This window comes from Lingula anatina, chromosome 6, assembly GCF_051362555.1.
Source record: "Lingula anatina isolate TDL-2025a chromosome 6, LinAna3.0, whole genome shotgun sequence".
Lineage (NCBI taxonomy): Eukaryota > Metazoa > Brachiopoda > Lingulata > Lingulida > Lingulidae > Lingula > Lingula anatina.
The window spans coordinates 19,406,253-19,418,132 of record NC_141772.1 but is presented as its reverse complement, the minus strand read 5'-3'; the positions used below and the strand labels follow the sequence as shown (position 1 = coordinate 19,418,132).

The following is an 11,880-nucleotide window of genomic DNA, read 5'->3' as shown; positions in this document are numbered from 1 at the left end:
ACATGTTGGAAATTGAAAGAATAAGCTGCCATCATTTTATGAGTTTGTCAGTTAAGATAATGACAAGACTGGGCCAGGTATCTTTTATGTGTTCTACATTCTGCCTTGTTTAGAGAAATTCTTACTGATATTTCTTTAGACTATGATTTTCCATCATTGTTTTTCAGGCTGGTAGTCGTATTCTTAGCACCCATGATATGGATACAAGACGCACAGACTTTCTAGAATTCTACTTGCGCATTGGAGGTTCCAACTTGCTCTCCTGTCAAGGAGGTATAAACAGGGAGAACAGTGTTCTGCTCCAGTATTCTCTCAATGGAGGAATCACTTGGGAACTCCTGAAAGAGCTGCAGGGTGATGACTATAGAAATCCAAAGTGAGTGTAAAAGAAATTCATTGGAGTGGGGAGGGGGCGCCTGGCAGCAGGCTTTTGAGGTACAAAGTAAAATAATACAAACAGGCGGGTAGCCAGCAATTTCAAAAGGGGGGTTCTTTTTCTGAAAAAGTGGACCTTTTCCCATGAAAACCTCATGTACCTGGATCAAATTTTATCCAGAGTGGACCTTTTCCCAACAAAAGGGGCGGTTCTTTTAACCCCCCCCCCTGAACCCCCCCTGGTTATGGGCCTGAAAAATCCAAACAATTCAGTTTTCCATCATTGTGCCTTACACCTTATATTAATCTTTGAATTATCTTCATCTACTGTTTTATATTTGCCTTGCAATTTTTTTACCTTGTAAATGCATAAATTAGAAAGATTTCTGCCATAAAAATGAGGGCATTGATATACAGAAATATTATTTAATAGCTAGTACAGATACACATCAGTTTTCAGTTTGTAAGAAAAAATTTAAAAATTGTTGAAGTGCTGACTTTAATCGAAGGCATGCAGTTAGTCTGACAGTTTTGTAGGTGGCCATGGGTTTTTGGTAGCATACTTTGAACCCTTCCTACAATTACGCAGTTGGGTCTCATACCACACACTTTTCAATTTGTGATATTTCATATTTTCTCCATTCATTATTTTTATAATTTTTCTGTTTGTTATTGCATATTTTTTGAAGGTTGGTCCACATTGCTCTCCCAGTATCAGCCAAGGCAGCCCAGCTCAGGTATCGCTGGTGGCAGCCGTATCATGGAGGCTTGGAGCAGGACCAGTGGGCCATAGATCAGATCTCTCTGGATACATACACAGATATGCCACTGTTGTATGATGACTTTGAGGTGAGGCGTGTGTGAGTGTGTGCGTGCGCCCACACGTATGCATATGTGTGTGTAAAAAAACTGAGAGAGAGAGAGAGGGAGAGAGTGCTTAGTCTTTTAATATTGAGAAATTATTTAGTTATATAATTGTATATTCATCATTTATACATTATAACTTATACCAACAGAAACATAATAAATAAGCCATTTTAAAGTAAAATATTTTTAAGGACACAGATTTGGTATCTGCGCAGTTCTCACAACTTATTATGATGTTATTTTTTTCAGCGGTTTAATGTGTATGACTCTTCCCATTGGCTGACGGTCACTGAGGGCATGCTGTTTATTTATTGCCAGTCTGCATCCAGTGCACTGGTCCTTAACAATCAGGATAATCCAAAGTTTGCCATCACCAAACGACTGAAACTTGCGAAAGGAGATGTTGTGCAATTTAAGGTCAGATATGGTATATTTACATTATTATAATAGTAATTTAGTTTGGCATAATATAAAATTTAAAAAAAAACGTAAAACATTGAATAAATTTTATGCATTGCAAACAGAAGCCAGCCAATTTTTATCATCCCTGAAACTAAAACTTTGAATGTGATCTCAGAATATGCTTCACTGCAGTGCTTTGGAAGCATGTCTCACCATAATTTTGCTTTGTATCTTCTTTTATGTAAAAAAAAATGTATTGTTTCAGATCAATGTTGGCTGCTCTAGGCAGTTTGCATATGCAGACCCAGTGTATCTTCGATTTTCCCATGATTCTGGGAAAACATGGCAGCCAGTCATCAAACAGTGTTACTTGGAAGATAGCTGTCAGCAGCAGTATAGAGAGGAGAGTCAATATTACACAGGGACATATGGAGAGTGGAGGATGGTTGTGGTTCCTTTGGAAGATTACATTGTTGCTAAGTAAGCTAAATTGGAACATAAAATTGATAAATGGAAATTTATATTTTCCAAAGTAATGTTTTTTTAGTTTTACACTTTGGGTTCATCCATTTTTTTACACAAGAATTCACATTTTCCACAAAAGAGTAAACTTTTTCCAGACCCCTTTTCCCTTTCAGAGATACAAGCAATTTGGAACATAATTTTACTTATTTTTCAAAAGTGTACAGAGGACATTAAACCTCCCCCAAGGGTATGGTTTGTAGATTTGTGAAAATGATGATAAAATTGATGACCCCTTAAAAATGTAATTGAAAATTCTGACCAGTGAATCAGGTTTGTATCTGATTGTAGTTTTGCTGAGAAGTAACCAATCAGAATTCATTGTGAAAAAAATTGGAATGTAGGAATAAATTAGTTGTTTGAAATTTTTGATTTATTACCTTACCTTTGATATATACTGGTGTTTTTTCTTCATTTTTTGCCTTTCTCAGGAGAAAACGACAGTTTCGTATGATCAGCTAGTTCTTACTAATTCTAATTTAAAATATGAATATAATAGTCTAGTGAGATTTTTGAAAAAAGGCTCTGCATAAGAGGCAAGGGGCATTTTGGGGTAAAAGTTGGGAACCAGGCTTAATAGCATAATTTTGGGATGCTGAATCCGATTTACCCGGTTCCCAAGCAAAATTTTGCGTTTTTAACGGTCTAATTTGCAAAAAAACAAAATGGCCGCCAGATTTCCTATTTTCTGCAATATCTCTGGAACTAGACAGGCAAATATTACAAATGAAGTGTCTTTACCTATATTTTCAGGGTCGAGGAACATTATTAAGATGTTTCTGTTAGAATTAGATTTACGTAATTTTCCAAAATATGCAAATTAGGATCGCCATTACTGAAAAACCGTTTTACTTCTGTATCTCTGTAACTAGGCAAGCAAACATGACAAATGAAGTGTCTACACCTATGTTCTCAGGGTCAGGGAATGTGATAAATCAGATTTCTTGTCTGATGGGTAGCACTGACTTTGTGAATCATGTCCGAGTAGCACATTTTATTGTTTCCTCCCAAACACTATTCAATCTGCTGATAGTTAGAACCTGCCTTCAGAACTGCTTTTACGTACGTGTCAGCCAAACTACCAAAGGTCACTGCATTGTCAGACCTTCCCAGTGAAATTGCCAGTGCTTGCCCATCAATTATAAGGCAAGATGAGCAGAGGCGGATCCAGGATTATTTGAAGGGGGAGTCCGCGGATGCAAAGCCTCCCCCCCTCCCCACTTGGCAACGGGTTAGGGGCCTGTTGAAGGGCCACGAAAAATTTTGGTATTTAAGAGGGCGAACGGTGCCATTTGATATGGTTTACAACTATGATTCAGCTGGTCAAAATTATAATTTCAAGGGGGGACCAGAATTCGAATGGGGGGTCAGGGCCCCCTTGACCCCCCCCCCCAAATCCGCCACTGGGTGAGGAGTCATTTAGTTTAATTTCATCAGGGCAGAATACGTCTTCTGTTAACCTTCCTGTTACAGATTTGGCCTCAAGGAAATCGTTTAGAAGCTTGAGAAACTGCTCAGACTTGCTATTAACACAGAAATGCTTTTCGTATCGTCAATCAATTAATTGGATTCAATAGAATATCAGAAGATTAAAGCAAAAATTCAAGAAATTTTGTTAATTAAAATGAAACGATACCAATGGGTAACCAGTAATAAGCTAATGGAAAAATCGCTGAAATGAATGAGGTGAGATGTCATAGTGTACTTGAAGTATACACATACATATTGACATTTAATATGGAATATTTTAGTTTAAAAGGAAAGTGTTGATAATAAATTAACTTTTTAGAAAAATTTATCACAAACGACAATTGTGATCAGGTATATGTGTAGCCAGGTTTGTTGGTTATTGTTCATTAGGCTGCTTTCTCTGAAGCACGGTTATATTACGTAATATGTGGCAGTTTCTCTGAGCAGTCCTCTTTGGCTGGTTACAGAATGCGTATAAAAGGGCAGCAGTTATGCAGAATAAGTCTCTTTATTTCGGCAGCGTCCAGTCAGAAGAGTTTGATATGTTTCAGACTCTTAGCTGACCTTACGGTATGTGAACTAACGGCAGCGACTTGCCACACTATTGTTGCATTATGTCAGAATGGACAGAAGCAAACTGCTATTGCCAGACAGCTGAATGTGTCTTAGGGAGCAGTTTCTAACGTCTTACAGAAACACGCCCAGACTGGTGCATTAACACAGACACCACGGCCAGGACGTCCTTAAGTCACCACCAGAAGGGAATACCGCTTGCTTCTGCGGTTATGTCGTAACAACCGGATAAAGACAACTCTTGCTGTACAAAATGAGTGGCAAATTACCATTCAAAAGCATGTTTCTAGAACTCTAGTGAATGCAAGGCTACTTTTAGCTGGTTAACTCTATGAACAGAGCAACATGGTGGGCTAGACGCCATTTGCGGTTCCAGGCACAGCACTGGGTTCATGTAGATTTTTACAGATGAGGCAGGGTTTGAATTCCACCACCGCGATGGCTGAATCAGAGTCAGTAGGTTTCCAGACGAGTTACTGCACGAGGATTGTGTCACACTACAGTGACTTGTGGCCGTGGCAGTATCTCTGTATGGGCCGGTTTCCACGCTGGAGCCAAAACAATATTGGTGGCAATTGACGGAAACTTCAACCAGATAAAATACAGGGACATTTTAGAGAGTACTTGCTGCAATTTGCAAGAAGGTACTTCCAGGACAACTTCATCCTGCAAGATGACAATGCCCTACCAAACCATGCCCATGCAATAACTGCTTTTCTGCAAAACCAAGAAGTAAACCAGTTGCCTTGGCCGACGAAATTCCCCTGACATGAATTCTATAGAATACCAGTGGGCATAAATCGCTAGCAGTCCCGTCCAGCCTACAAATCGGCACAAGCTTATGCAATCTCTAACTAATGCGTGTAACACAATACTGGATCATACTCTCAGAAACCTCTCTGCATGGAATGAGGGTTCTGGTTGCAGCTAGAAGAGGCTGCACGCGTTGTTATCAGTTGCCATTTTTCACATTTGTCTTGATGATTCTTTTGTGTGAGAGAAAATCCTTACCAACTGATATTCTTGATAATATCGAGTTCATAAGAATTTAATACCTCGTTGTTATCAGCTATAAAATTATCCATGCGCTGTTTATAACGCTGATATGAATTCTTATTTAAATTAAATTTTTGATGATGTATTCACACGGGTTGATTTATTAAAGCCATATCGAACACGATAACAAGTGTTCATCCATTACTAATATATGGGAAAAAAAGAAAATATGTTTGAAAAAATCCATTTTAAATGTGAGGTCTGTACATTGCATCACATGAATTACATGATTCGGCAAATCCCTCCATTGCATTAATAAGGTAATATTTTTTAAATCTAGGTAAAAGGGGCAGTTGTGTGATCCAATATGTTTACATCCCAATGGCAGCGCAGTATTTAATTGCAAAATTCAATTCAGATTCGAATAATTGCTACAGTGTGACAGTGTAGCACTCATTGCTGATTTGATTATAGTGAAAATGTCTTAATCACTTTCCCTAATGCTAAAAACATGGGTGTGGGCACTTAATATGTCATGTTTGCTTGCCTAGTTAACGCAAAAGCAGTTCTGAAGGCAGGTTCTAACTATCAGCAGATTGACTTGTGTTTGACAGATACAGGGAAGAAACAATAAAAGGTGCTACTCGGACACGATTCACAAAGTCAGTGCTACCCAAAAGACAAGACATCTGATTTATCACATTCCCTGACCCTGAGAACATAGGTGTAGACACTTCATTTGTCATGTTTGCTTGCCTAGTTACATAGATACAGAAGTAAAATGGTTTTTCAATAATGGCGATCCTAATTTGCATATTTTGGAAAATTGCGTAAATCTAATTCTAACAGAAACATCTTAATAATGTTCCTCGACCGTGAAAATATAGGTAAAGACACTTCATTTGTAATATTTGCCTGTCTAGTTCCAGAGATATTGCAGAAAATAGGAAATCTGGTGGCCATTTTGTTTTTTTGCAAATTAGACCGTTAAAAACGCAAAATTTCGCTTGGGAACCGGGTAAATCGGATTCAGCATCCCAAAATTATGCCAATAAGCCTGGTTCCCAACTTTTACCCCAAAATGCCCCTACCATTCATCTTTTGTGGAAATCCCACTAGACTATAAGAAATTTGAGTTAAGGTGATACCTGTACATATTTCTCTTGGACATTTTACTCAACAAATTTATCATGTATCTTTAATTCCCCTATATTCTCAGACCAGTGCAGTTCCAGTGGTTACAGGGTGGGGACTTATCAGCAGGCTTTGCACTTGATGACCTTTACATTGGTCAGCCATGTCCAGAAATGTGCAGTGGTCAAGGGGTGTGTAGACGGGGAACCTGTGACTGTTTCAAGGGATTCCGTGGTAATGCATGTGCAAGCATGAACATGTGCATGTTGTTTTTGTTGCATGCATGGTTCATTATAGATTATTGTTATGAATTAAAATATATGCCTAATAACAAGATCTAGCCAAACCAGTGTATACTAGCACATTGAACCATAACTGTCTAACAAATTAAGTTTCTGTTGGTTTAAAGCATGTACAATGCACTTTAATACTGTTTTATGATACCATAGACATTTCCAAAGATAATTTGTCTCAGTTTTTCTGTTCAGATTATTTGATGCTTTCCAGCGTTTCATGATGTACTAGAAAAAGTTTCAAAGAGTAATATATTATTTTGAAGAATTCCATGCCTCAGGTATCATTTCAGTCATAATAATATTGTAATGCACAGTTTTTATTTACTTCTTTTATTTATTTATTTTTTTCTACTTCAGAGCCAAATTGCACTAAGCCTAGTCAGGGGTCTCATGGAGAATTTGATCGCTTTGACAACATGAACCAACCCAGTGCATTATGGGATAACATCCATGGGGGGCAATTAGGGGCAGGCTGTGGTGTCATCGATGTTGGAAAGTCACTTTATTTCTATGGTGATGGAACTAGAGAAGCCAAAACCGTTGTCATGGATATATCTAACATCAAGTGAGATTTTTTGTCTGAAAGTTAATTGGGCAATGAGTTTGTGATTACTTGATTTGTACAATTAATTTTATGTTTTACCAAATTTGATCATTTGGTATACTATGAAACGTGTATTTAAATGCCTTTTATCAAATTAGACCTAAAAAATTAAAATAGAGAACAAAATTTATAGTTTTTTATCTAACTGTCACTAAAAGTATCATTTGACTGTTCAGATGTTTTGGAATAGCAGTTCTTATAATTGCAGTTACTGTTGCTATGTGAAACTATATATTTCTGACAACCATACTTTTTCATTTTAGAATGCTTCAGTTTGACATCAGAATTGGAAGCAATGAAAACACAAAATCCTGCAGGAAACCAGCCAGAAGAAATGAAGGGGTAATTGTAGAATATTCCACCAATAATGGTATCACATGGCATTTGTTGCGGTCCTTGGATCCATTTACATGCTGCAACCAATCACAAGTGGTGAATATTCAGCTACCAGATGGCGCCAAAAGCAAAATGACTTCATTTAGATGGTGGCAGGCATTAGGGACAGAAGGTAAATTTTAACTTTAAAGTTCTTAATGAAGACTTGTGGGGAACATATTGTAACTCAATATTTAAAATAGACCAGCTGATCTCTCCAAAGATTGAAAATTAAAGCGACCAATTTTAATTTTAATACATTTATTTATTCAACAATTAAAACTCATACTGGACATTTACCCTGTATGAATGGTAGATGGAATATGAGCTGAGATTGTCTATAGAAATCACATACTGGACACTTACAAACAGTACATACAATATGGTCAATGCTCATAACACCGACCGTTAATATGTTGTAGTATTTTATTTTTGAATTAATATCCATTCTTTATTGATTTAAACAACAATTGGATGAATCAACAAATATACTGTGGAATTTATTTATTATATTGGTTTTCACAGATGAAGAGAGGGCACAGTGGTCCATAGACAGCATAGTCATAGGTATTAATGAGACCACGCGCTCCACCTTCCAGGATGATTTCTCTCCCATGCAGCAGGACGTTTGGTTCATGGCCCAGAATGCAGTGCCAAGACTGACATGTGACTCCAAGGACTTGGCATTGGAGTTCAGTAAAACAGATGGTGAGTCAACATTTTGATGCGTGTCTTTTGGGAAAAATAGCATAATTTGGTCATATGGAATTTATTAAATATATAAGCTGTGAATGTTCAATAAATTGAAATATGTTTTATTTACACAGAGAAAAGCCATCCTTTCTACTGCCATGCAGAACTTGTGGTAATTTTCAAAATTAACTTTTAAAACCCAAACTATAAAGATAGAATAGTAGTGCACTTTTGACTTTGTACTTTTGTGTATAGAAAGCAGAATTATCCCTTTCTGCTTGTACACTAAAAGAATCATTATACATAGTCATTTTTAGAATCCAAACACTAGAACTAAATGGCATATTGCACGAAAATTTTTGGCATTTCAGAGAAACAGTTTATTAAAATGGGGAAATGTTAAGTGGCCACAAAAAATTAGGAGATATAAATTACCATAACATAAAGAATAATATTTTTGATACAGCCTATTTGATTCACACATAAAACTAATAACATGAACTGGTATCATCTAAGATCATAATATTTATTCAACATTGCAGCTGTGCAGAGGTACGCAGAAACCTGGGACTTCCATGTGATGCCATCCTCGTTCCTGCAGTTTGATCTGGCCATGGGTTGTGGCGGGGCATACTCCTCACTATACCATGTGATGCTGGAGTTCTCCAAGGACATGGGGCGAACATGGCACCCAGTGGTGGAGGAATGTCTGCCGCCTGACACCAACTGCGTGGGTTATCATCTCAGCAGTGTCTTCTCGTCAGAGTCCCACACAAACTGGACTAGGGTGACCATGTACCTCCCTGCCAATGCAGTGTTAGTGTATTTTTTAAGCAATTTCAGGTTACTCAGCTCATTTTTTTCAGTTCTTTTTTGTGTATATGCATAACTTTTTCTTTGCACACACGTGTGCATGTATATATATTTTTGCTATACTTGAATATGAGCTTTTTTGTAAAGAACCTGTTTGACAAGTTTGATTGAAAAACTTTTTTTCATACAGTCACAGGAACAAACACAGTCATGCACCTATTCTCAGCCAACTGTGCCAAGTGATTTGTTGCAACAGATGTTATTCAGAAATAATGGGACTGTGGACACTGTTTATTTTGAAATTTATTGTACTCTGGTGAGGGGAAGGGCTTAAAAGACAAGGTGATCATTCAAGCAAATAAAAGAAGCATCCAAAAATTCAACATTTTGAACAATGTTACTTAATATTCTTTTCACCATTAGGTCTCCTGCCACCAGATTCCGCTGGCTACAGCAGACGACAACCTCGCGTGGAAACATCTGGGCCCTGGACAATGTATATTTGGGTGACGGTTGTGCCTGGATGTGCTCAGGGCATGGCTACTGCAGAAATGGACACTGTGTGTAGGTAACCAGTGGCAGTCTGATAGAAAGTTCTCCCTTTAAAGGCATAATGCTTTTAGAACTAAAGAAATTAATCAAACAATGAATGTTTCATGCATATGACCATCATGGTCATCTTGAGGTCAGCCTGGACAACAACTGTGCTAATTTAGTATATTTTGACTTGAAGGTTGCTCAATAAAACTTTGGTTTGTGCTGATTGTAACAAATTTACCACTTTAATGTATTAATCAATTCATAAGTGATAATATCATCTTTTAGATATATTGATTTAAATGCAATATTGAGTCAATTAAAATGCTCCTGTTCCAAACGTACCAGATATTTTCATAAAAAAATGTTGTGTGGGAGTGGAAAAGTTTTGAATATAATTGGAATTACTGTGGTAATTTGTAAGTCTGCTGCTGAATTAATTAATATAACTTTATTTCATATACTGTTAGAGTAAGGAGCTAGTGAACTTAAAAAATAAAAAAACTCTAATTGTTACTCCGGGTCAACCTGCATATGCTTTAGTGACATAAAAATGTGAAAATAATTTTCTTACAGATGTGATCAGGGATATTTTGGTGAATTTTGTGTACCTCAAGTCCCGTTGCCTGGGTATTTAAAGGACAGTTTTGATGGTCAACTGCAGAATGACCAATGGCCAGAGATATATGGAGGAGAGGTGACCAATATATGTGGTGTCATACAGTTTGGGAACTCTCTTACTTTTTACAAAGTAAGTGAGATTGTTAAATGATATTGTGACGTATATTTGAATGAAGTATTTACAAAAAAAGACTATACTGAGAGGGAATTGATGGGAAATACATCCTTGAAATATTAAATGTTTTGCTTATTATATAATAATGAGAAAAGGTATCAAAGCAGAAGTTGCGTTATCTATGCAAATGGCTAGGTGAATTATTCCTAAATTAATTGTTTTTATTTAAAAGTCATGGGATGACTTCATTATGTAGTCAGTTGCTGGGGCAATAGGAAGTGATATGGGGTCCATGAGCAATAATTGTATTGGGATTTGGTTGGTGTTCCAACAAATGCAGATTTTTATTTGTGCCAATAGCATTCCATATCCTCCAAGTGGTAATTAAGTGACTGCATGACTGATACAATGTAGTATAGCAACTACCCATATATAATTAGAAGATATTACACAAAGTTAGATAATATTTTAAGTACAGTTGCCGTTGTGAAAAATGTTTATTATTAATTTTAAAAGTTTCAGGTACATACCGTGAAAAATTCCTGATGGAAGTTAAATAGCTTCTTTGAAAGATCCAGAATTTGTGTTATGTGTTGCCATTGTCTTAATTAAGAAGCTTTTGAAACAGAAAAATGATACTCAGGATTTTTTAAGGAGAGTAATTTTCCCTCAGGACACCATTAGACTAATAGCTACAAGAGACTTGGATGCATCTGCAATTATGGTTCTGCAGTTTGTGTTCCAATATGGCTGCAATGAAGTGCATCCAACATGGTCGCCTGAACACAGTGTGCTGTTGCAGTATTCAACCAATGGCGGGGTTAGCTGGCAACTCCTAAAAGAGCTGTTTTTTGTTCCGTCTGCTGGAAGAAGGTTTTCTTTTTTCTTTTCTTTTTTATTCAAAATTAAAGTATCAAGAGGTAATAGAGATTTTGTTGGTAAATGTTTTTTATATAATTATTTATGTAGTTATGAGATAAGATATGATAGTAAAGCTGCAATTTGAAATGAAATTCTCTTTTCTCTTCCAGATTTTTCAGTATAACAAATTCCAGGCAAGCTATGAGTAACTCAACAAGGTTCAGATTTTGGCAACCCAAACATGGAGGTAAATATTAGTTGGGTGTATCAGTTCACTTTGTGTTAATGTTGTTAAAGGTTCTTCAATGTACAAAATACTTGATGTTTACAGAAATAGTGTTGAAATTTCTTGGATTTTTTTCATGTTGTCTGATGTGCATTGTACAACTTTCAGTAACTTTTTACCCATTTTTATTTCAGGTTACATGCAGTCTGTTTGGTCAATCGATAGTCTGTACATAGGAGGAGCTGCTATGCACCCTACCTCCGTGTATGAAACATTTGACTCTGAACCTGACCCAGCACTCTGGCTCTTTTGGCCTGGAGGAAGGATTGGAGAGTTTTGCGCAGATCACACAGGGTAATTTAACTGACCATTTTTGGGGGGTGCTGAGTCAAGTGATTTT

The 11,880-nt window shown here is 36.9% G+C and overlaps 1 protein-coding gene across 1 annotated transcript in view; it reads left to right on the top strand.

Moving 5' to 3' along the window:
• LOC106177362 (reelin) overlaps window positions 1-11,880 on the top strand; it is an 84,547-nt gene that overhangs the window by 21,139 nt on the left and 51,528 nt on the right. Inside the window, exons 24-37 of the mRNA XM_087015990.1 lie at window positions 168-376; window positions 1,065-1,224; window positions 1,492-1,659; window positions 1,910-2,124; window positions 6,425-6,573; window positions 6,993-7,200; window positions 7,503-7,747; window positions 8,140-8,322; window positions 8,850-9,123; window positions 9,544-9,684; window positions 10,234-10,408; window positions 11,067-11,266; window positions 11,425-11,501; window positions 11,675-11,834. Of these exons, the coding sequence (XP_086872116.1) occupies window positions 168-376; window positions 1,065-1,224; window positions 1,492-1,659; window positions 1,910-2,124; window positions 6,425-6,573; window positions 6,993-7,200; window positions 7,503-7,747; window positions 8,140-8,322; window positions 8,850-9,123; window positions 9,544-9,684; window positions 10,234-10,408; window positions 11,067-11,266; window positions 11,425-11,501; window positions 11,675-11,834 (2,564 nt within the window). The remainder of the gene's footprint in view (window positions 1-167; window positions 377-1,064; window positions 1,225-1,491; window positions 1,660-1,909; window positions 2,125-6,424; window positions 6,574-6,992; window positions 7,201-7,502; window positions 7,748-8,139; window positions 8,323-8,849; window positions 9,124-9,543; window positions 9,685-10,233; window positions 10,409-11,066; window positions 11,267-11,424; window positions 11,502-11,674; window positions 11,835-11,880) is intronic.